Source organism: Mustela putorius, unplaced genomic scaffold, assembly GCF_011764305.1.
Source record: "Mustela putorius furo isolate JIRA1106 unplaced genomic scaffold, ASM1176430v1.1 tig00000430_pilon_pilon_pilon, whole genome shotgun sequence".
Taxonomy (NCBI): Eukaryota; Metazoa; Chordata; class Mammalia; order Carnivora; family Mustelidae; genus Mustela; species Mustela putorius.
The window spans coordinates 21,038,136-21,064,363 of record NW_025421377.1 but is presented as its reverse complement, the minus strand read 5'-3'; the positions used below and the strand labels follow the sequence as shown (position 1 = coordinate 21,064,363).

The 26,228-nt window shown below is 39.4% G+C and overlaps 1 protein-coding gene across 2 annotated transcripts in view; it reads right to left on the bottom strand.

Moving 5' to 3' along the window:
* SLC4A4 (solute carrier family 4 member 4) overlaps window positions 1-26,228 on the bottom strand; it is a 350,735-nt gene that overhangs the window by 91,958 nt on the left and 232,549 nt on the right. For both annotated transcript variants that reach the window (XM_045079852.1, XM_045079853.1), the window contains exons 9-13: window positions 20,737-20,824; window positions 18,291-18,445; window positions 17,555-17,674; window positions 15,069-15,243; window positions 968-1,101 (exon numbers count right to left, since the gene is read on the bottom strand). In XM_045079852.1, the coding sequence (XP_044935787.1) occupies window positions 968-1,101; window positions 15,069-15,243; window positions 17,555-17,674; window positions 18,291-18,445; window positions 20,737-20,824 (672 nt within the window). The remainder of the gene's footprint in view (window positions 1-967; window positions 1,102-15,068; window positions 15,244-17,554; window positions 17,675-18,290; window positions 18,446-20,736; window positions 20,825-26,228) is intronic.

The window sequence follows — 26,228 nt, the reverse complement described above, 5'->3', positions numbered from 1 at the left end:
CGCTCCCTGCCTGTTTCCTCATCTATAAAACAGGGTATGGTCCGTCCCTCAGTACTGCTGCAGGACTCCAATGAGGGAGTACATCTAACACACTTCGGGTAATACTTGGTGCCTTGGTACATGATCAGAGCTCAAGAAATGTTATTACTCAGCTGACTCTTGAAACACATCTTTAGTTAAGCACGCTGAGATGAAGGTTAGGAACAGATCACTGGAGCAGCTAGTTTCTTTCATTAATGAGTCACGGAACCTTGAACAAGACATTGCATTTCTCTAGTGTGAGTCAGGATCATGGCAGGAAACAGAAGGCACTCTCCAACGGGTTTGTGAAGAAAACGTAATAAATGGGCTATTTACAGAGCTGTCAGTAACCGAGAATGGCAAGGTGCTCAGAGACTAGCAACATTGGGGAGCCATTTTTACCTCCTGGCTTGGAAACGCCAGGAAAGGACTGGAGTCACCCAACACTGGAGAGGCCTAGAACCAGGTCTGAGGAGGCACCTTACAGGGGTTGTACTCAGGGGACAAGCCCCTGCCAGACAGCAGGGTTAACCAGGGACAGGGAAGTGCAGGGAGGTAGATGCACACCCTGACTTCTCCCCCTCCCTGTCCTACGGATGCACTAGCAAGCCCAAGACGAAGCCAGCAGGAAAAGGAGCCTCAGTGCAGCAGTCCACACTGGGGTCAGTCCCAGAGGCACAAAGCAAGACCAGAAGAGCAGAGAATGATGATGAGGGCAAACAGAAAGGACATCGCATGGACCTCAGCTGGACCGAATGTAAAATGAGTGTTGGCATACCCCGTCTTCAAAGGCCTTCCAACCTCCACATCTTAAAATTCCCACATTCTAATTGGGATTAGGGAATTAAAATTCCCACATTCTAATTATGATTCTATGCACAACCTAGACGATGAATGCTCTACAGTTAAACAGTCCTAATTTATCATTAGATATGTATATACATACTTGCTGAAATTAAATAGAAGCCTCTCGAAAACTAGAACAGGCCCCGTGCTGCTCAAAATCGTGAGGGGCTGACCGGCGAACAGGCAAAAGATGGCTCCAGAGACAGCCGTGCCCAGGAAGCTCTCCAACACGCCCTAATGGAAAGAAAATAAAGCTGTTAAAAGAAATGTCTTTTTTCTTCCCATGTGTGATGTCGCTAGGGAAATTAAGCATGTGAACACGCTATTACAAGGGCCATAGCAAACGTAGCAAATAGACATGAAGAAATAGATTCTTCCCAGTATGAACATCCCCATTTATTTCACCATACGATTTAGTCACCCCTCCCTACTCCCAGGGCCGCTGACCTGCTCCAAAGAACTGCGGTGACCGTACTGACTGGTGGCTGACTACAGAGAGCAAAAGGGGATTCTGATCCACTCTAAAACCGCTACCTGAAGCTTCTGCATGTAAAAGCACACTGTTAACACCACCACGTGGGCAGAAGCGATTCAGTACTTCCAAGGATGTTTTTCTCTCTGTGGTTACCTTCAGTCTTTGTTTCAGCCTGATTTTACCTTGCACATAGCAGGTATTTAGAAGTAGTTACATTTTTTAAAGATTTTATTTATTTATTTGACAGAGAGAGATCACAAGTAGGCAGAGAGGCAGGCTGAGGGAGAAAGGGAAGGAGCCTCCTCACTGAGCAGGGAGCCTGATGCGGGGCTCAATCCCTGGACCCTGGGATCATGACCTGAGCCAAAGGCAGAGGCTCAATCCACTGAGCCACCCAGGTGCCCCAGGTAGTTACATTGTATACCCAAAAGCTATTTTTTCTAAAGGAAAGATTTGAGAGGGGAGCAACGGCGGGGGTGGGGGGGGAGTAGTTAGTTGCCTTGATCTGGTAATCTCTTAAGACAGCAACTCAAAAAAAAAAAAAACATTATATATATATGTATATATATACACACACACACACACACACACACATATATCCTATTCCTTGTCCAATGTAAACTTATAGAAGAGCTTTAATTTATTTTAGAGGAAATACATGGGTAGGGACACGAATAACTAAATCTTTGTGGTCACACCTCCCTGTCGTTATCCCTCTGGAAACTCAACCCATTGTTTTCCTTTAGCCAAACAAGAACAAGGAAACATGAACCATGAAGCATCATTGAATTAAAAGATTATCCTAACTTACTTAATCATGTCACTTGGGACCAATGCCTCAGATGACAGCAAACTAGCTCAAATCCTCTACTTTTCATCAGTTCAAATTTTAGTTAGAAAGGCACATGTTTATTTGTGAGACGATCCTTTTCTAAACTTGAAATAGTATTCTATGAAGGGATGATTTTTTGAATATAAAAAGATGACAGAGTCCCTTTATTCATACATAAGGGCATACATTTAAACCATAAAACTTGTAAGATAGACATTTTTCAAATGAGTAAATATTCTATAGCTTTAAAAGACACACACACACACACACACACACAAAATATATATATATATGTATGTAGTGGGAGGTTAATTTACATAATAGAGCCAAATTATGTGATCTCTATAACTACATGTATATACTAAAACAAAATGGTGCCAGGAATATCTTCCTCTCCAACTGAACAATAAGTTACCTGTTCGTAGAAATATGATTTATGTTTACATAAAACAAGCCATCTCTTAATCTAAACCTCCCTCTGTTTGGAGCAGAATGGATTTCTGGGTAATCTGAGACACCACTCAGTTATTCCCTGCCCCCGCCCCACCAAAGAGTTAACCTGTCAGTCTACATTCACTCTCCACAGCCCCGAAAGTTCTCCAGCAACTTTTACTCACTTATTATAAAATATAATGAAATGATTACACAGGAATTGTTTTTTAAAATCAAGTTACAGTTACGGAATAAATAAGTCATGGAAATAAAAGGCACAACGTAGGAAGTATACTCAATGATACCATAACAGCATTGCATTTTGACCGATGGTAGCTACAAATTGTGGTGAACACAGCATAACATATAAAGAAGTTGAATCACTATGTTCTCTCTACACCTGAAACTAATGTAACATTGTATGTCGGCCAAATTCAAATTTTAAAAATGTTTAAGTAAAAAAAGTTTAAATATCAAACTGAAAAAAAAAATCCACTTACAGAACTTAAATATACTAAGTGCTAGACCCACTTAAAAGCCATCCTAAGAGACGCTTATTACGATAATTACTCAAAATATTTTTTTCCCACTGCTTCAGAGCCAGCAATATCCTCCTTAAAATGGCACTGGCAATGGCACACCCTCCTCTTGGAAGGGTAGAGTTCAATTCAGAAAGCAGGTAAGAATCCTTTAGAACAGCACTAGGTCATAATAATGGGGTTGGGGTGCGGAAAGGGCCAAAAAAAATAAATAAATAAAAGTTTGACAAATAAGACTGGCTTCTCACACTGTGAACACCCACATTCTGAAACACTTCAGAACCATTTCTGTCTAAGAAGTCTAGGCTGTGAGCCTGGCGGGAGGACACCCAGTTTCCATGGATGTGAGCTCCACGGCATGAACTGAAGAATGTGTCTCATTACTTTACAGCCATGCCATACATAATCAGGGGATCCACCTCGTTCTTCTTCAGAAGGACAGAATGAAGAATAACAAGCAAGGCTGGCAGAACCAGGTCTCATTTATGCAGAGAAGAGTCTCCCTTGGGCCCAACAAATAGTTCTGATCGCTTACCCGTGAAGACATTGAGATTCAGAAGAGTTAAGTGGTATGAACAAATCCATATTCAGTGTGGCACAACAAATGTATGGAGTCTGGGTACCTACCCAACCACGACCCCACCCACATTAAGGCTAGCAAGTGCATCCACAGCAAGGCTCGAAGGTGTGCCCTCCGCTGAGATTTTCAAGGACATGCAGCATTTCACCTTCTGTGCATTCACACTGAGGGTTTTTGTTTTTTGTTTTTTTTAATGTCTTTTAATGTTTCTTTCTCCTAACTTACTTCAGCATGCATAACATGAAAGGGTAGGAGTGGAATGTTCCATGTGGCAGGACAAACCATATTCTGGGCATAGAGGACAGACAAAGTTACTGCATCATTCTTTATCAAGCATGGGAAAGTACCTACTTCCCATGGCTACTGCAGGATCAAAATACAGTACAGCCTGGGTGTAAGAAAGAACATGAAGGAAGAAAGAAGAAAGGCGAGATTCAGAATTCTCTACTTGGAAAAAAAAAAAAAAGAATTCTCTACTTGATTTGACATTGCTATTAATCTCTCTGAGGGCAAGCACAGGGTGTCCGGGGGCCTTCCTATTTTTCTTCTTCCTATGAGGCTTTGCACTCTCCTCCCATGTGCTCTGTAAGCATGAAGCAAATCTCAAAGGAATTGAAGAAGAAATACGCAAATCACACCCTAGGTTCCACTTAATGGAAGGTCAACAGCCGTTGTTGCTCTCTCAGTAAAGATAACAATGAATTTCTTCCCAAAAAATGGCTTTGATTTATGGAAACCATGTGACTGTTAAAAGGCAGATTATTTTTATTTCAGGACTTGATCCTCTGGTAAGTGCTACAGTTTCCATTCTGTTGCTGACAATTTTGAAACAGAGACAGGTGATTTATTATATACACTGCACTGGAAACTTGCTTAAACTTAGAGTTACTTGCAGCATTTCTGAGAAAAGAACTATTTTCACCACGTTTTGATATGTTACTCTTGATAATACAGAAATTTTAAAAATAATCTCAGGCACTGAATAATTCCAGTTCAACTCACCAGAATTTGAAGCAATTTAGAAGGTGAACTATCAGAAAACCCCTTTTCTGATTTATTATATTCAGGGTTCATGAAGATAAAAAAAGGAAAATAATATGTGGGTGTGTGTATTTTTAATTGCTGCAACTCACAGAGACACTTCTAACCCTGATTTCTCCCTGCCTCTACTATTTTTCATTCAGTTCACGAGTACTGCGTGTGGCTGAGCTCTGAGGTGTGGTGGAATCAGGCAGCACAAAGCATCCCAGCTCCATTTTGCTTAGGCTTTCATCTCCTTCCATTTCTGATCAAGAATCCCCCACTGCTGAGGAGCAGAATGAACAAAGAACCAGCATTCAGGAAATCTAGAGTCTAGACTTTGTTCTGTCACCAAAGAGCTGGCAATCTTGGAATGTGACTTAAAGTTTGTCGATTCTAGTTTCTTCGAAACATGGAGTTGATGCAGTTTAACAAGGGACTCTGAAGTCAAAAAACATCTCAGAGTGAGACTAATCTCTACCATTTACTCAATCAATGACTTTAAGATATGACAGTTACTATACATATTAGATAATACATGTAAAATGTTCAGCATAGTCTCCAATATATAATACAATTTTTATGAACAGTAACACAAACATAAGGTATTTGTTTAGACAGAAGAGGGAAGGCTGACCTAGATGATTTTCAACATCTGCCCAAGGTGGCTTGGCATAAACAGAACGTCCTGGAGTCGGGGATATCTGAATTAAATCCCAGGTCCACCAGTCACCAACCTCTCCACATCCTAATTCTCTCTTCTGTAAATCAATTGCTATTTCACAGGAAAATAATGTGGACTAAGAAAGACAATCATATATAAAGAGCTAAGAATAGAGATACAATAAAACATGGGTTTTCTTTCCTTCTTAATTCTCATCCCCTTCTTTTCCCAGCCTGCCTCTATTATTCCTCTTTTCATCAAAAGAGGGAAGAGATGGAGAAAGAAGGAGTGACATGAAAAGAAAAAAATGAAGACTAGTCCTCAGAAGAAATGGGGGAGACCTCTTTAAATCTTTAATATTTTCCCCAAACAAACCCTAAATCAACAGAAGCCTTCAGGAGCAACACTACAGCCATTGAAAGTTGCTTCTTTTCATTCCTTGTGTTACTAAACACATGGAATCAGCTATAATAAGACAGAATAGTTTGTTTTACTTTACAGCCATGAAGTCAAAACCCACATCCCAAACAATTTATGAACATCTTTCTGCTTCTATCAGGATTTGAAGTTAAACCAAAGATGGTCCCTATTTTACAAAACAGCCAAGAAAATCAGCACAAGTCCATGATAGAAAAATCAAGCATAAAAGAAGTTGGACCATAAGAACAAGATTTTTAAAAACAAAACAAAATAAAATTCAACCCTAATTGGTAACACCAGCATTTTTGGTCTTGGAGCCACCAGTGATCAGGGACCCAAGGCCACCATACTTGTCAGCACCATTGTCCAACAAGCACATTCAAAAGATGATGAAAGATTAAAAATTTTAAAAAAACTATGCTGTCAACTTTTTTTATATATAATTTTTTATTTTTTATAAACATATATTTTTATCCCCTGTGAATCACCAGGTTTACACACTTCACAGCACTCACCAAAGCACATACCCTCCCCAATGTCCATAATCCCACCCCCTTCTCCCAAACCCCCTCCCCCCAGCAACCCTCAGTTTGTTTTGTGAGATTAAGAGTCACTTATGGTTTGTCTCCCTCCCAATCCCATTTTCTTTCATTTATTCTTCTCGTACCCACTTAAGCCCCCATGTTGCATCACCACTTCCTCATATCAGGCTGTCAACTTTGACTTTACTGCAATTCGGTATCTTCACAGAACACTAAAGGATGACCCTTCTTGTTTTATGTCCTTTTCATTAAGGAATTCATTATTTAGAATAATCATCACAACCATTTAGGGAGTGTGGACAGCAGTAACAGGAGACAAGCAGCACAAATGCCCAAGCAAACAAAACATTTTCTATGTCTTTGACAATTTTCAACCAAGTAAAACTTGGAAAATAAAATATTTTGGTGGCAGTAAATGATAAAGTATTCACTGACTTCATTATAATCTTTCAAGCTTCTCAAAAGAAACTCAACTGTTTCTAACCATAAAAAGAGACTTCAGCCGGTGTTTGTGGTAATTTATACCAACTGTGTAGAATGTTGAATAATAAAATTAAGTATCTCTAGCTCTGTCTTTGAATCTGAAAGTTAGCCGGGGAAAAAAAAGCAAAAAAAAAAAAAAAAAACAAAACAAAAAAACGATGCAGCCTAATGCCATTTAGACATGGCCACTGGAAACAGCAGGCAGACCTGAATTATCTGCAAGAGTTCTGATGGCAGGTCCCCAGCAGAAAGCCAAGCCACATGATTAGAAGTAAAGTGAAGAAATAATGCAAGTCTCTAAATCAAATTTGGGTCACATGACAATTAGCCGGGAAGCTTTTTTTTTTTTTTTTTTTTTTTTTAAGGAAAAAAAAAAAATACTGATTCTTTACCTCTACCTTGAACAATTAAGTCAAGATCTCTGAAGATCTGGCCTGGGGAATCAGAATTTTTTTTTTAAGTTCCCCAAGTGATTCTCATATGGCTCAAATTTGAGGTGCACCCATTCAAAAAATCTCCCTTCCTCTTTCCAAATCAGAACCACCTGCTAGCATTTGTTAAGGTCCAGTTACACAGAACATTCATCTACACTGGGGAAGAAGACTGGAGAGTCAGCCTTCGTTGTTTATTTCACCTGTGTAGCTATAGCCTATAAATCAGTGATCTTTGTCCTGACAGATCCCAGCTGTCAAACCCTTATTGTCATCTATTCTGCCTAAAAGTGCTTTGTTGTCATAAACAGGATTTCTCTTTACACTGCCCAGCAAGAACTGAAGGAAGCGGTAAGACTGAAAGACAAATTAGCTCCCTGCTTGAAGAAAAGTATGAGCCAAAGCCTTCACCAAAGAGCCACAACTCCAAGTCTGATAGAATGGATGGGCAAGATGGGGAGGCTCTATGATATCTTTTTGTTTGAAGAGCTATGATTATGTGCCTGCATCATCTGAAGTGCCCAAACATCAAATGCTAGGATAACCTTACACAAAAAAATCAATTCCAGATGGATAAAAAAATTTAAATGAAAACATAAAAGTACTAAGATATGTGGGTAAATATTTTTCTAATCTTGGAGCAGGAAAGCCTCTCTAAGTATATAATGAAAATAAAAAGCTATAAAAGATTGAAGAATTTGACTACACAAAAATTAATATCTGTATAGTGAAAGAAGTCATAAGTGAAAAGACACAGGATAGATCTGGGAAAAAATATATTTGTCATATTTCTGATAAGAAAAAAATATACTACTACACAGAGTTCTTATGAGTCAATGAGGAAAAAAATCAAGTGCCTAAAAGGACAGTATTCAAAGGAAACAAATACAAACAAGTATATTAACAATTGACAAACAAGTCAAGAAAAATGCAGAAGGATAATCACCCTCGCTAAAAGTAAAAAAAAATTTGAAATGACTATGAATGAGCTAACATTCTCAACCCACTGAATGGCAAAAATGAGAAGATGGGACAAAATCTTGTTTTTGCAAGAGTGCATATAAGTGGGCAGTCTTGTCCATTATCGGTAGAAGTATAAACCGGTATAACCTTCTGTGAGTATAACTTAAAACAAATATAAAAAAAATAAAATAAGCCTATCCTGCAAACATTCTTCTAGGGATTTTACTCTAAGGAGAAAATTACAAAGAATTAAAACATAGTTAAACACCAAAGTTTGTTTACGAATGAAAAAATCTGGGAAAACTGAAAATGTACTAATAGGGGATTTATTAGGTAATTATAGGACATGCATCATCATGTGTATAAAGAGCTGCAGTCTTAAAGATAATGTTCAAGATCCACACTAAAGTGGAAGAACTTCCATGAAAAACTAGTCATGTTATGAAACAGCAGGTATATGATCTCATTATATACACTCTTTCTTATACATCAATCTATCTATTTACACATGCATCGCAAGATACACAAAAGATGTTCACGAAAATGTTTATAATGGTTATTTCTGAGTGATGAGTTTAAGGGCAAAACTACTTTTTATTGTAGTTTTTCTGCATTGTTTGAGTTTTTTTTACAACACATAATTATATCTTATTAAAAATAAAGGTATTTCAAAATAATTTCAAGACAAACACGAGGTAGTTTTAGAAGGTCAACATTTGGGATTACCACCCTGCCCAAATCACTATCCTCTTCTAATCACCAAGAAAACAGAGTTGACAAAGGTCTTTCAGTTGAAAAGCCAACGAAATATGTTCTAGTAAGTGAAAAATTTGGTTACATTTGACTTAATCTTAATCAAACAGGTTTAATTCAGAACTTGCACATGAAGTGAAGTAAATTCTTTAACTTCCTTCCTGGGAGAAGGAATAGCCAGCATACACAGTGGAGCTTACTTTGTCACTAATACACATTTATATTTTTTAAAGATTGTATTTATTTATTGGAGAGGGAGAGAGAGCACAAGCAGAGGGAGTGGCAGGCAGAGGGAGAGGGAGGGGCAGACTACCTGCTGAGCAGGGAGCCTGATGTGGGGCCCATCCCAGGGCCATGGGATCATGACCTGAGCCAAAGGCAGATGCCTAACCAACTGAACCACCGAGGCACTCCAATACACACTTATTTTTGACTAACCAAACAACCCACCTATATCATTCCAACAGACTATCTCTCCCTAACTTTTTCAAAACTCTCTTATGTTTCTGGAAGACTATTTCAGGCAGATTAACAAATCACCTTACACTTACATTACATTTCCACCTCAAAAAAGAAATGCATTTTGGTGCCCAAGTGCAACATTTAGGGAAGCTGAAATTCCTATACTTTCTTCACTATAATGAAGCAATTGCTGTTATAAAGTACACATGATAAACTTCATAAAGAAGTGTATCTTACAGAAGAAGATGTATGTGAAGAAGAAATGATACATTTCCAACCTCAGCAGATTGATTAAGTATTCTCAGCACAGCAGTATGTTAAAATAAAGCTTTAAATTTGGAGATGCCAGCTATAAATGTTCCTTATTATGAGACAAATTTCCTTAAAATGTGCTCTGTTAGGCTCCATAAATATCACAAAATTCACAGAATTCTAAAAATCTTACTGTATCCTTTTGCTAAAAGGTTTGTGAAAATAGGATTATATTTACTCTGGGGAAAGAAATTAAAATTACTTTCTTCACTCTAGACTATACTCAGTCATTCACAATCAACAATGTGGATTTGAGCTAAAAGATTTTTTTTTCTGTGTTCCATAAAGCTAAAAACAACTTTAAAAAACACAAAGACTTGCCACAGAGTATCAAAAAGTGTTCCCTGTATGGGTAACTTGCCCATAGACTAAGCTATCCATAAATATTTGTTAAATCAATGTTTAACAATTTAATCACACATATCTAAATGAACAGAACAGTAAGCCCGCTTGGCAACCAGGAATATTAATGCAGTGCCGTGAGTTGGATGCACAGTCACAGAGCTGAGTTCTGGAAAGGACATGCTGCTAGGATGGTGAGACTGAAAACGCTTTGTTTACTTCAGAGCACGGCAGGGGACCAGAGCATTATTACAGTGGGACAGACTGAGAAGGATAAGAAGAGCGTTGCATGTTTCCCAGACCTCAGAGACCACATGCTCTAGTCTTTTGTTGTTGAACCACAGGAACAGGAAATAGGCACAAGCCAGGGATGGATCCTAGATAAATCTAAGGCCAACTCTTGGCCAAGTGGTTCAGTCAACCCAGAGGCCCAAGCTAAACTTTACTCTCTATACCTAAGGAATCCATGAACACACCCTCTGAAAGCCTTAGAGTCCTCTCAGAGCAGCCTGATAGGTCCAACGAGTGTGCCCAGTTGGGAAATCTGTAGTCATCTAGGAGGCCATGATCTACTGATTATAATGGAAGCTCCCGTAGCTTCGACTGTTCCATTTCAACTTCAGTCCATGGGAAATGATCCATATGGCTCCCAAGATCTGCTTCTAATGATGTGAAAATAGCTAGACACACAAGTGTATATGCGGGAATACTAAATATACATCTATTTTATTACTACTAATATTCATTATAATTAATATTACAAATATAGATTTCAGCTCTGAAAGAAATGCTTTAATGTAAATTTCCGTCTTCGAGCAGGCAAGACCTCCTGCACAGAAGCTGGCAGAAGAGTCTGCTTAAACAACAACAGTGCAGTGACTCATCTGTGTTTTCACAACATGTTTGCACCAGCACCCATGTCTATTTGTAGCCTGACAATAAAGGCCCTATTTGTGAACCATCTCTGAGCTGTCTGCCTTTAAAAGCAAGGACACTATTCTCGGTTGACTCATTTGAGCTACTTGGGCTATTCAGAAGAACCTGCTGCCACATTATAAAAACTGAAGATTACTTCAGGCTACGCCAATGTTCTGCTTAGTCTTGATCTAGTGTTTCAAAAATCAAATAGACCGAGAGGACTTTACCCCCTAAATAAGCCCACTATATTCCACTACTGGTACCTCTTGGGGACACAGAAAAAGAATGCCTTATCAACACCCTACACTGTAAATACCATCAGAATAGGGATTCTTATCTATTTTGATCACTTATCTGTATCCCCAGCACTTAAAAGAGTGTCTGTCACACAGTAGAGATTCAATAAATATTTGCAAAGGAATAAATCAGCCTCTGCCATACACCTGGGAAATGATCTGAGACTTAGCACCAAATCCATACAATATTTTGTTGTCCTGATGCCATGTCAAGATTTCTCCTGCTAGAGCCTCAGAACTTCTGTATACTCAAGGACATGCTTTTTCGGTACTGAGATGCTTTTCAACACATTAAGTCACCTTACTCTCTAGTTCCTAAAATAGATAAAACCAATAAAAATCTCAATATGAGTCATCTACCACTGCAAGAAAATCTAGAACAACGACTACAGGTAAAATGTTTCCTATTAAAATACTGGGATATGTAAAATCACTGTAAAATGACTGAGTTGGGGAGGGGAAGTGTGGCACCCTAGCTAGTCAGTTCCAGTTATACAGATCATTTTAGATCTATAAATCCAGGACTTGGCTCTATACACCTTCACTAATAGACTAGTTTCCCCAGAAGAAAGAGATTAGAGACTATTCAGTTCAACAAACATATATTAACGATCATTAATGTCCTATCCTTCTTTTTCAGTGTTTCTGCCACCCACCGTGACTTCTACAAGTACCAAATTACAGTACTTGGACAATACGTTCTTCAAAGAAAAAGACAGGAACTGAGAGAAAATTAGGCACTTCAATATTCCAAAGACCTAAAACACTGAGTTCACAGTTTCAGTGAAATCATCAATAGGGGTTACAAAATCTATCAATAAAATAAGCAGAATATGTCTGGCAAACATCCTCCTAGGTTAGAAGCTGATTCATTGAATTAATTTGTATGTGGGAATATAAAACATACATGTATTTTATTATATTATAATTAATATTACATATATAGGAGTGACTCCTAGGAGTGACACTCAGCAAATGGTCCTTTTAGCAGAGAACCTAGCATTCTGATGCTCTGAAAGCATTTATGTTTCTCCTAAAGGCTGCAGAACTCAGAATACTGCTTACTACCAGCAAGGCCCTTCCCATGACATTCCTCACTGAGGAGATACCCACAATAACAGCATATCTTATACAACAGAATCCTTTACTTTCTCCCAAACTTGCACATATGGAAATTAATTCACCTCGGAGAGATCAACAATAGACTTTAACAGATTTCTTCCTCATCTCAGATGTGGCGTTTTATTTATTTTTTTTAAAGATTTTATTTATTTATTTGACAGAAATCACAAGTAGACGGAAAGGCAGGCAGAGAGAGAGAAGGAAGCAGGCTCCCCACTGAGCAGAGAGCCTGATGTGGAACTCGATCCCAGGACCCTGAGCAGGCAGTGGCTTAACCCACTGAGCCACCCAGGCACCCTCAGATGTGGCGTTTTAAAGCTACGTCTTATGAAGCTGGAAAGGGGTTCAATTCAGTTTAAAAAGCCAATATAATAACATAAAGGAAGTGTTGTAATTTCTCCATCTCTATGAAAAGAACATTCACGGAAAGCTACATGTTGAAAAATTATCTGCACAAGAAAGTCTCCATCTATTCTGAACGACAGAAAGAACGTAGCTTGCCACTCTCTCAAAATCACAGCTTTCTTTCACTTTCCTAACGTGGCTGCCTGTCTTAACGTTCTTCGTGCTGGCCTCATGGTGCTTCCCAGTCTCCCTTCTCCACTTGTTTTTTGAATAATCTGATTTAGTTATCATTATGCTATCACTTGGAGGAAGAAAACTGCACAATCTGGATATAGAGCAGACTTATAAAAATACTATTACTGACATCACTGTTACAGTTTAATTTATTCATTCTTATCTTATGAATAAGGGGGAAACACCCCATCAGTATATTTCATCTTTTTGTCCTACCACGCTTGGTTTCTATTCCCCACACGGCAGGTCTCTCCTGGGGACATAACACATAAGTGTTTCCTGGCCAGTGCAATGTTATTTTTAAAATGTTAATTAGCTCCAAATATTTAAAAATCACGAGATTTCACATAAGAAGATTTGCGTTTTCAGCCTCTTTTTGAAAATCAGAAAGTGAAATCATACTGAGCACATATTCACATGGAAACGAGCAAAGCTGAGAGGCCACTGGCCCCTTCCAATAGGGCATGAGCCCTCAAGGGTCACCACAGTCCCAGCTATGAGAAACCAAGCTAGCCACGAGGAAAAGTCATGGTCAGAGTCCTTAGTCCCCAGCTTTTCCAGACATCCCAATCTAGGCACCAGATCTGTGACTAAGAAGCCTTTGGGTGACTCTAACTCCCAGCTGCCACCGCACTGCAAATGTGTGAGGCCAAAGAGGGAGCCACCCCAGATGAGTCCACCCACCAACCCCCGAAACCTGAGAGAAGCATAAAGTGGCTGTGTCAAGCCTCTAGGTTTTGGATCCATGTGCTGTGTGATAGCAGATAAAGGTTAAGAGATAAAAACGTTCTTCACTGACTAAATGCAATGGTTTAAAGTGACTTCCCCTTGTCACTTGGGCCAACATAGATGTCCTATGTCCTCTCCATCACGTTTTTGTGTTTCGGCAGAATCGAAAGCATGAAGATGCACAGAAAAGAAAACAAAGGTAGAAGAAAAGCAATCTTTTGGAATCAGCTGTATTTTTTCTTTCTTTAATAAGCTGGCTGGCAGCACTGACGAATGTCACATAGGTTAATCAGTAATAAGCTCCAGTAGAAGGACGGGGGTTTGGAAAGGGCTTGAATCTGCTTCTTTCCATAAGAATATCAGCTTCAGGAGCACCTGGGTGGCTCAGTCAGTGAAGTGACTGACTCTTGGTTTAGGCTCAGGTCATGATCTCATGGGTCCTGGGGCTCCACGCAGGACAGGGAATCCGTTTGAAAACTCTCTGCCCCTCCCCCACTCGTGCTTGCTTGAATATTCAATCGCTCTCCTCTCTCTCTCAAATAGACCTTAGAAAAACAAAATACCAGCTTCACTCACTACTCCGTACTCAGCACCTAGCACAACGCTTCTTTTTTTCTTAGCTTTGTACGTGTTTTTCTGATTCATAGAGGGCATCCAATATCTCTTTTCTACCACAAAAACTTTAGCTGTTCCTGACACAAAAGGAGGCAAATGGCACCTGCTGAGTAACCAACAAACTGTGCTTTGTACAAATTAAGTCAAGCCAGGGTCTTCACAGCTTAATGGCAGGCAGATTCAAGAACAGGAGAAAGGACTCTTAACTTCCTTTCCTTAAAGCTGAGCTCTACTGATAGATATGCAAATTCGACCTCAAGCAAATCACTCAATTTTTTGATGACTGTTTGCTCATGTGTAAAATGAAGCTAATCACACATTCCCAGAAAGAGCGTGCTCATCAAGTTCAACAGAATATGGTCTGTGCACTCAAGGTAGTAGGAGATCTAAACCTGGTGCCCCGCACCAAATTCAAGCAGCTGAGACGCTTTTGCCCAAACAGAATTGTATTTCATTTCCTTTCCTTCTTCTCCCCACTGGTGACTCAAGCCAGATTTCATCGAGCTATTTTTGTAATTACTAAAATGCTGGAAATATAGCAGCAGGCCAGAAGCAAAGTAAAATGCAGCATCCAGCAAAAGAAAGAAAATCACGCTGAGTAACTGAAAGGCCATCTGCTTCTCGCTGAGCCGGAGGGGTGAGGAAGGCAGTCTGGGCTGTACTATTTGTGTCTTCCCCCAAACCAAACCCACCTGCATGTTGTCAGTGGCATCCCCAAGCAGTCCTCCAAAAGTGATAGCATTAGTTACAGTTGCCAGATAAATGAAGAGAATTGCTGAAAGCGCCTGAATATTTAAAGCATCATAAAAATCACTGGCGAAAAATGGTGCTTTCCTCTTTATGTCCTTAATGAGTCCACCACAGAACCTGGGCAGGGAGAAAGCAAACATGTGACAATGTAAAACAAATCGCCATCAAATTAGCCCAGAGATAACTTATGAAGCCACAAAAGAATTTGTATTCAAATTCAGGGAAAACCAGAAAACTGTAAAGAATACATTCATTTTCTTCTACCTGTCTCTGTTGTGGTCACTAAATTGGGTGTCACATTCCCTAAAAAACAGACAGTTGGTTTTTAGACGAGAGTGAATTGTGTAGATAAATTAAAATTTCTCACTGTTTGAAGAGAAACATCCAAACGTGTGAGCACAGCATGTGAGGCCCTTTATAATCTTGCCATAGTTTCCTTTCCAGCCTCATTCTTCATCCCACAAGTGTTTACTGAGCACCTCCAATATGCCCAGCCTGACTCCAGGTGCTGGAGACACACCAGGGAACGACACAACACGAACACCTGCCCGCAGGGATTTTGATTTCTAGATTTCTAGAAGAAGTCAAATTCGTGGTGCTAAAAATCAAGGTAAAAATTAAGTGCTAGAGAAGAAATGGCTGAAATATTAGAGTGGCCAGAACGGACCTCCAAGTGGGGGACTTTGGGATAAGGTCCAAGAGGAACGAAGGGAGGAAGCCAGGCCAGTATGAGGAGGAAGAGCATTCCACACATGAATAGGTCAGCTGCCTTATTTGGGCATCAATCCACCTACCCTCCCAACCAAACCTCAAATCTCAGCTTTCCCCAGGACCTTCCTGCTGTCTAGGAGGCCCATCCTCCAAATTCAGCAGCTCTCTAAAGTCCCAACCCTCCACTTAGAGTTCAGATTTCCACCGCAGGCTATCATACTTTATCAGGACTATTGGGGTGGGGGGAGGGGCTTCTGGCCCTCGCTGCCCTTGGTGGTCTACTCCCATTTTCTCGGTAGGCACAGGGCTGAGCATGGTACCGGGAGTGCTGCACACACTCAGTGCATTTAGGAAGAAGGGAAATATACAAGCATGGACTTCTATTATTTATTTATTAAATGAAGGAGTTGAATTTTTAAAGACATGATATAATTCTATATGTTGCATACCAATGAGTTCATTTTCATAAAATTATTTTTAAACTATCAAAGAAAACATATGTAAGATATTAATCCTATCATAATTACTATTATTTATCATTATCAAAACTGACTTTCCTAGTGACCTACACTTTGTTAAAGCAGTCATAAAGTTAACAGCAGATAAAGCAAGGAATTCAGAAATCCATATTTCCTCTATTAAAATGTTTCATATCTTGAAATAAACAAATAGAGAAAGAAGTTGAATCCTAGAACTCATACCTATAGAAAATGAAAAGGATGCTCATACTAAAAATAGTTTGTGAAGCACTATTCAGGAAAAAAATAGGGGGAGAGAAGGTTTTGTGTTCTCTATTCTATAAGAAAAAAGGGACAGGAAATAACATCCCCTCACTTTCAGAGAGAAACCCAAGTAGTCATCAGAGGAATAAAATCATTTTATTCGGATTCAACTGCATATTAAAAAGACATACTTTTGTGTTTCCAAAAAACCCTTGATGTCCTTAAAAAGTTCTATCTTCATAAAACGATTACCCTACTTAAAATTTTACTTAATCCAAAAGAAAATGGAAAATCTAACAGGGGAAAGAAAAGGAAGAAGTATCATAAAAAGAGACTTACAAAAGCAATTGGAAAACCTGAATTCCCAGCTGCAGGCTAGGAAGACTATGACCTGTGGGTCCCTCATGTCTATAACTCGTTCCCCATTTGTAAGTAAACGTACAGGGAAGGGATGGAATCCCAAAAGCCAAATGAGGAAGACAGGCCCATGGCTGTCTTGCGGCTGCGCACTCACCCCCACCCGACAGGCCCGCTGACTTTCTAACACCTCCTCTCTCACTTCATGGCCTGGATGCCGACCCACCACGTACCACAGGCTCGTTGCTGTCTCCTCTCCCCACCCCGTCTGCTGGGTCGGTCTCCGTACCTTCCCTCAGGACTTTCCTCACAGGCTGCACTTCGCTGCAAAGTCTTCTCGGACCACCCTATTTAAATTGAAATATCTTTCTCCCATCACCAAACTCCCTACTTCTGCTTTAGTTTTCTCCAGAAAACCATCACCAGGTATTTTCACCTGCTCAGTGTCTGTCTCCCACTCCTACAAAGGAAGACCCAAAAGGACATGGGGTTTTTGTTTAATTCAATGTTGTGTCCCCAACGCCTGTGACTAATATAAAGGTCTATTGGCCGGTGATTCAAAGGCCAATAGGAAGATGAAGGGAAATGAAGATCTCAAGAGAGCCTCGTCATGAATGTCAAAAGAATCCATCAGTTACCGTCCAGTTCGCTGCAATTCTTCGCAATCCGCGTGTCCCCCTCCTCCTCCTCCGTGGCCTCCATCATGGGGTGTGTCCCCATTCATCTGAACATTCTCTCCACCTGAGTACATATTCTTTCTAAGCAAGACAATAGAAATTGAGAGAATTATGAGTTTATTGTATTCATCTGCTTCGTAGCTGTGCCAGGCACTAGACTGGTGAAGAGATTGGGAGAAAGTTCATTATATCCTTCTGCTACCCTGGCAGGCAATTCTTAAAGGGTTATATTTAGAGGGAAGACAAATGACTGATGAATAAAAAGCTGAACGAGTTGTATATTATACAAGAGGAGAAACTGCCTCACCTAGAAAATAACAGATTTCTAGAAAATGACTTCTCCAAAATTATCTCACCCAATTTCTTGAAGTCTATAAGGACTCATCTTAAGGAAACTGATCTTTCTACACATAGAGGAAGTCCCCAACACATTCTCCAAAAATCTCTGCGGTGTATTCCAATATCATAATCTGAGATCTCTAGCTTGCAATCACTGAATAAAATAACAACATACACCATTCATTTTAGTGTCCACGAAATGCCAAACCAAAACACCTAAGCCATTCCTTTGAGAGAATACATCAAGTTAAATGGGAACCTGAAAACACAGTATTAGGATAGTCACCTGACCTTATTTCTTTTTCTGTACGAAGCCTCCTCCCCAAGGATGAAAACTCCCAATTGCCTGATAATTTACCTTTTGTCAGATGATGGAAGACTCTTGGGAGGCTCTATCCTAATTGCTGGATCCCATTCTCCAGGGGGAAGGACAATGACTTCATCTAGGAACTCGTCGATGCCAGCAATCAGGTCCTGCCTGTCTTTTGCTTTATAAGCAATGTCATGGAACACCTAACGGATAATAAGAGATGTGCTGATCAACAAGAGAACCCTCTATGTGCCTCTACATGCCTCACATGCCTCACAGCATGGTGAGCCTGAAAAAGGCAATCTATAATCCATTTTGATATTTAATATATATTCAGTATAATCATATTCTCATACTTCCTATCAGCTTGTCCCAAACTATTTTGCTATTCTGATTGTGAACCCAAAGAATGTAAGTAGAGGCATAAGAAAACAGCTGTGTTTCTTTTCTATGTTTTTTATTTTTATCAATACTGCAACACAACATTGCTTTTCATCTCCCACTGGTAGGCACCATTCCTGCTATAGCTGCTGTGGAAGCCAGATGAAAATGGTTTGGAGAAATACACAAAAGAGTCATTCTCTGAAATCAAAACGACTGCGACAAACCATTGCTGGTAATTCAAAAAGGAAAAGTTCAAGCTGAGTGTTAAGATCGGGTTAAGACCCAAACATTGCAACTCTCAAACACACAAATAATGTCAACTATTAAAGGAAGAAAAATCCAAGTTATACCGATAACACATAAAGCAAAGGGCTTTAAGCAGGTGATCGTCTGTCTAACCTTTTAGCGAGGCAACAACTAAAACATCCAAGGCAGCAAATGCGCCGTGTCTTTTATATAGATAGCCAAAGAAGGAGCTTCCAGACGCACATAATCCTCTTTGCCAACCATCCCATTCTTCCAACCTAGCTGATGATCTGAAAAGTCCTTTACACCTTTCATACCTCATAAGTCAAATTCTTTAGTCTTCAGGAGAAAAACTGGCTCCTGCTTAACATCCTTGCCTGTGCTTAAAGACTGCTACTAAATCTCTTCTCTTCGACAACAATTTTTAAAAGCTGTCAAACAAATAACATGTCACGGTCTGGGGGTTGAGGTTTGAGGGCAGGGCCATCCAGGGTGCCAGCACCTCGTCCGCCACGGGCACGGCAACTGCGGAGGCTGGAAAGTCAGAGGGTCACTCTTCCAGCCGCCCCCGAAGATAAGGACTGACAGTTCTGACCAATGAGATAGAAGGAAAAAGCTGTCTGGAAACCTTTAGGATACCTGTTAAAAGAGACAGCTCCAGCTAACATTCCCGCCCCCTTTGTCCTGCCTTGAATACAGAATAGATGGCTGGGGCTCATGGCAGTAGCCATCTTAAGACCCCATAGCAAGAGCCTTGGCTCTAGATTTATCATGAAGCGGTGACGTTAAACCAACTCTGGCTACTGCCTACCTCCAAATTTCCTGATGTGTGTGAAAAAAACAAACAAACAAACAAACAAAAATCCTCCCCGAATAGTTTAAGCCGCTATAAACCAGATTTTATTTTTTCTGTCACTTAGAGCCTAAAGCATTTTTCACTGCTACATCTTAGGAGGAAGGATTTTTTTTTTTTAAAGAAAATATAAACATACAGAAATCAATAAAAGAACTCCCTGAGGGGCTTAGTTGCCTCAAGGGGGAAAACCAGCATAGCTATGCATCAATGCTCTTGGTCTCACATTAAGCAACCATGTGAGTAATCACCAAGCTGAACTACCATAACTAAATGCCCTATTTTCCACTTAACACACGGAGAAGCTAACAATCAAGTAATAACGCAAAAGTAAAACGTGGGAACATAGTAAGCTAAAGAGACACAGAGGCAGAAATCAATGATTCCATATCCTAATTGTATTTCTCCTACTGAGACTAGGGTTTAGGGTTTCATTGTGTCTAAAACGTGTGTAACAACATTCAAGCTGTTATGTTAAGGTTGTAATTCCAAAGTACTAGATACTCTGCAGTAACGGTTGCTACGGCATTTTAGTGTGTGTATAATTCCTTCCCACAAGATAAGAAGACCATAAAAAGAGGTCCTTTCTGATACCTAAGAAAAAAATGCATGATCCATTTCATTATGCGTTACTTTATAGAACCCATTATTTCTGATGTGATATATGGACACCAGAACTCCCAGAATGAGTATGTTCAACATTTTAAGAGATAAAGCTTAAATTAATACAGTGATGTGAACCTTTTAAAGAATATTTCACATACATCAGTTTGAAGAATTACAATGCTTAGAAAAAGAAAAGAAACTATATCTTGTTCCAGCATAATTTTTTTGTTGTTGTTTTTGAAAATTGTATAAAGATCAACTATCTGCCATGAATGGCTGTGCCTCATGTCATAGAGAAGACTGGTAGCCACATAATCCTAACTGAATACATTGTGACAGCCAATTCACAGTACAAAAACTACACAAGTGGGACGTTCACAGATCACCGTGTTCTGGACCGCCTACCTCATCAGACATCAAGGTGGCGATGGCTCTGCCAATCTCATGGTAGGACTTGGCTTTTCCCTTAGGACCTAAGAGAATGAACAAGAACCTAATGGAAGAGGAAAGAAGCAAAAGCTATAAAACACATTTCATCGAAGTTAATTTACATAAAACTGAGACACGTTTATCTTGGTTGATAAAAAGCGCAGGTCTAGAATTCATCTTTAAAACAAAGGCAATATTCTTGGTAATGTGACAGATGCTCTTTCAACAAACTGTTGTTTCTCTGGAGGCAAGGGAGAACTTCACATGGAAACTTTGAGAAGTTTCTTACTGAGCCAGAGAACTTCACATTGGGAGTCATTCAATCTCCTTTTTTTAAACTTTCTTCCCTCCCCATTTCTACTGAATTTCAGAATTTTGAAGAAAACCCAATAAGCACAATAACCAGAAAGACGTAGGACATCTTCAGATTTCTCTGACTTTTCCTTACTCAATATGAACAATGACAAATGATCCTCTCCATACTTTTAAGAAATATTTCTGCTCAGAAGTGACTGGAGGTCAGCAAAAACCAAATCCTCTATAAGTAAGCCACATGCTGACAGCCAAAGTAAAGAAAGAGAAATATGAGAGAAATATTAAAAAAAAAAAAAAAAAAAGCATCATTCTCAGACGGTTAAAATTCTTTTCTGGTTGCTCTCATTTTCTTTCCAAACTTGCTCTCTTGATAATGCACACTCACTGCTCTATAGTAAGTAGGTCCTGAAATTTGCAATAATGAGCTTATCCCCACTTAGGTTGTGTCTTGACTAGGGAGGGAGAAACCCACTAAGTAAGTGACTAAGAAAAAAATAAATAAAAGGCAACATGGATACATCTCTGCCTTGCTTATGATCATGGCTCACCGAACACATAGACAATAAGGGCAATAAACATGATCACATCATGTTTGCTCAGCTTTTTAAAGCTTGCAAAGCATATCACATTCATCACCTCATTTATACTCCATATACCCTTTTGCAATAAAGACAGGTGTCTTATTCCCATTTAATGGTGAGGATGCTGAGGTTTGAGGAGGTCGGTGGCTGAGACAAGATTGTGCCTAGTAAATGAGAGAGAGTAGACAGGCCTTCTCACCTCCAGTTCTTCTTAGCATACAATTCTGCCTAGTATTACCTGCCCAACCTACAACTTTCACAGGTCACCCTGGTGAAAGATGTTGTGGATACTTAGTTGGGAACAAGAAATCTTAGGTAAAATTTTATGGGACCAGGGATAGTGGGGGAATTGCTTAATAAAATTTTATTTTTTACTTATTTATTGAAATACCTTACTTCATTTTTTTAAAGATTTGTTTATTTACTTATTTATTTGACAGAGAGAGAGAGACAGAGCAAGTAGGGTGAAAACAAGAAGCAGGCTCCCCATTGATCAGGGACCCTGATGTGGGGCTCAATCCCAGGACCCTGGGATCATGACTTGAGCTAAAGGCAGATGCCTAACCAACTGAGCCACCCAGGAACCCCTATATGCCCCACTTTAAATAAAAATGGGTTGACAGCAAGTACTCTTCAAAGTGTTACAGTTTGCTCCAAAAATCCCTTGAATAAATAATTTCTTCTTTTCCTTATAAAATTAAATCCAAAAAGGAAAGGGGAAAAAAACAGAAATTAAGAATATAAGAAGGTATCTCAAAGTTTGAATGTTTTGATTTTATACTGAAATAACCATAAAACTGTTCAATACTTATTTGCTTAGAAACCAGTTCCGGCATGAGGCGGCACACTCACTTTCAAGTGTTATCACAATAGATGAAAAAGCAAAAGCAATCGGCAGGCACGAAAGTCTGTTCAAGTATGAAGGAAGTCATTATTAAAATTGGATTTTTAGTTCTTCTAATTCTGAAGTTCAATTGATACCAGAACTTTTCTTTGTTTGAATTTGGACCTTAAGTGTATATCACTACGTATAGTATTATAAAGTGCTTCCTAATGACAGTAAAATGTACTTTGCTAAAGGGACAGATCACTGATTTGAGTGCAACACATGCAAAAAATACTTAACCACTAAAGCAAAATATAAATCCAGTTACAGATTTACATTAGTACTCATCACATTCCCCAGTCCTCTCTGCCTGTCAAGCAACGGCTAGCTGTCAGGGCGGTAAGAACATAGTTTTAGGCAAAGGGGACTGATGCAGGGCAGCAAGAGAAAATATCAAACATCTGGATCCTTTACCTGACACATTTTTAAATAAAGGGGTTCCTTTACCCACCATCTTTTGCTATTTTAATGTGTCTAAACACTAGTGTTTCAGTAAGACATAATAACTAAAATCTTTCTGGGACCACTCTGTACCTCTTCCTACCTTGCCCTACATCTCCCACACCGTGAGAGTTTGCAAATACACATCATGGAAATACATACACGTGTATCAACTGACACATGAATTAATTATCAGGTTGGCTATATGGCAACAAAGCCAAAAATACTATTTTGTTAGAAAGTGAAACAAATACGCTCAGTTATTGGTAGTCCTCAATAAACTTTGGCAGATGATGTGTAACTATTCCAAGAGCTGGGAGAGTAACGGACCCTCTAATTTAAGCCCTATGAGATGAGGGCATATGTTTTCTGCAAACATTTACTCTGGTCTCTGCTAACCAGTACCAAAGAACGAATGGAAGTAGTAGACCAATAGTGACTAAAATATATATTATAGGAATAAGCCCAATATATGAGAATTATATTATTTCAGTAACTTAAATATAAAGGTACAATTTCTCTTTCCTGGATAATGTAATTTTTCCTTTAAAAACCCAGATATATATTATATGTAATATAAAATATTTACTAATACATGTATTTATTTATTTATTTATTCTTTAATGGAGAATCAATTCTGCCCAACAGAAACAAAATGTTACATATCAGTGAAATTTTTCCATTACTCCAGCCAGGGACCATTCAATAAATTCAAACTTTGAAAATGATAGAGGAAATCTAGCCATCTGTAGGTAGCAGGAAACATCACCTTGGGTCAAGAATTTCCTCTGTAGGAACAGAAACCCTTAAGAACCCCCTAATTTGGACTGCCTTGGTGAAATGGCAATGAGTGGTCTGGAAAAGTAGCAACACAAAACAACTCATCAAGTTGAAGTTCCCTCTGCCTGAAACATGTTCTTTTCCCTTTAACCCTCAAAGAAGCAAAAGCTGTTACAATCTTTTATGATAGAAGTATATCTTGCCAAACTCAGCTTTTATACAACTGAAAACTCCTTTCATGACCCAAGCTGTTTTTTGTCAATGGACAGATGTTATTTTTAACCAGAAGCTTTTTTCTTGATTAACAAATTAGAGTAAACATCACATTTGTGTGGCTGGAAGGGCACAGCCATGTTGACAGCTGGGGAAAATAAATTAATTTATGTTACTGAGTTCTTTTTATCCACTCATAACCAGAAATAAAGTCATAGTTAGAATTTTGATAGTGCTAGTTGTCTCAAGAATCTGCATGAGGCTCCTCTACTCTTGTGAGCTTTTTCACAGACCTAATTATGCCTGGGGAGGGTGCCTCTAGCATTCTCCACAACAAAAATAAGTACCAGATGATCTCTGTCCGGAACCAAAGGACTATACTCACATTCACAAAATAATTATAGGCAGAAACAGGGCATAATATCAGAAAAAGAGCCAGCCTTCCTAAACCACTCAATCTTTTCAGAAAGGATGTGCACCCCCCTTTCCTGATATATCACAGCTATTTCTAGAATAAACTCAGCATGTACCAATCGTTTACTCCCTGCTCTCAAAACAGCAGTGAATCAAATAAGCCATTATTCATATTTAGCGGCTTTGGAAACCATGGCTAAACCGTAGCTTCCACAATAGATAAATGAGGACCACAAACGCACCATAACCAACCACATTACATATGGTAAGCAGCAGCTAGCGACTGAACTGTTGGACACGACAGGACTGAAGTAGCAGGATCTCCATCCCAATCCCTAAAATGAGATTTTCTATGGCTTTGATAATTAAGCACAAACTGCTGCTCTCGGGCACATCACCATGTATCACATAAAATAATATTAACTGACAGTGATATGGAAAGGGTAAATATTCTAATTTTGTAGAGGACCAGAACTTACTGAATAGTATTTGCCTTAAATGTGAAAATCAAGATCAGAAAAGAGCAAACTATCAGGGTCTTTTATTTTTCTTCATGGGAAGACCTTAACCGTACTTTGTTCAAATCCACTCTACATAGCTCCTTAGATTCTCCCCAAAAGCCTGGCTTCAAGTCAGAAATCTGCAGTTCTGTTTCTAGCACTGAACATGGTTCTCCCCGTCGCCTCCATCTCTCAGCTGTGAAATGGGAATAATACTACTTATCCCCTACATCGCTCATAAATATGAGTGAGTGGCAACCTCCATGGACAGACAAAAGATGACAGCGAGCTAAGGGTCCACAAGATACTGGGAGAATCATAAACCTGTCATAACAAGTCGCCAAATATCAAAGAACAATTTGTTTGCCTTCACATGCATGGCAAGAAGGGTACCTAGGCAGGTAGCATCCACCCAGCTGGCACCAGTGCAGGTCCAAGCACCAAGCTCAAGTACATTCAGCCAGTAACTAACTAGAGAACCTTGTTGCTACATATAGCTGCTAGATCCAGCGGAACAGAATAGAGAGCCCAGAAATGGACCCTCAACTCTACAGTCAACTAATCTTCAACAAAGCAGGAAAGAATGTCCAATGGAAAAAAGACAGCCTCTTCAATAAATGGTGCTGGGAAAATTGGACAGCCACATGCAGAAAAATGAAATTGGACCATTTCCTTACACCACACACAAAAATAGACTCAAAATGGATGAAGGACCTCAATGTGCGAAAGGAATCCATCAAAATCCTTGAGGAGAACACAGGCAGCAACCTCTTCGACCTCAGCCGCAGCAACATCTTCCTAGGAACAACGCCAAAGGCAAGGGAAGCAAGGGCAAAAATGAACTATTGGGATTTCATCAAGATCAAAAGCTTTTGCACAGCAAAGGAAACAGTTAACAAAATCAAAAGACAACTGACAGAATGGGAGAAGATATTTGCAAACGACATATCAGATAAAGGACTAGTGTCCAGAATCTATAAAGAACTTAGCAAACTCAACACCCAAAGAACAAATAATCCAATCAAGAAATGGGCAGAGGACATGAACAGACATTTCTGCAAAGAAGACATCCAGATGGCCAACAGACAAATGAAAAAGTGCTCCATATCACTTGGCATCAGGGAAATACAAATCAAAACCACAATGAGATATCACCTCACACCAGTCAGAATGGCTAAAATCAACAAGTCAGGAAATGACAGATGCTGGCGAGGATGCGGAGAAAGGGGAACTCTCCTACACTGTTGGTGGGAATGCAAGCTGGTGCAGCCACTCTGGAAAACAGCATGGAGGTTCCTCAAAATGTTGAAAATAGAACTGCCCTATGACCCAGCAATT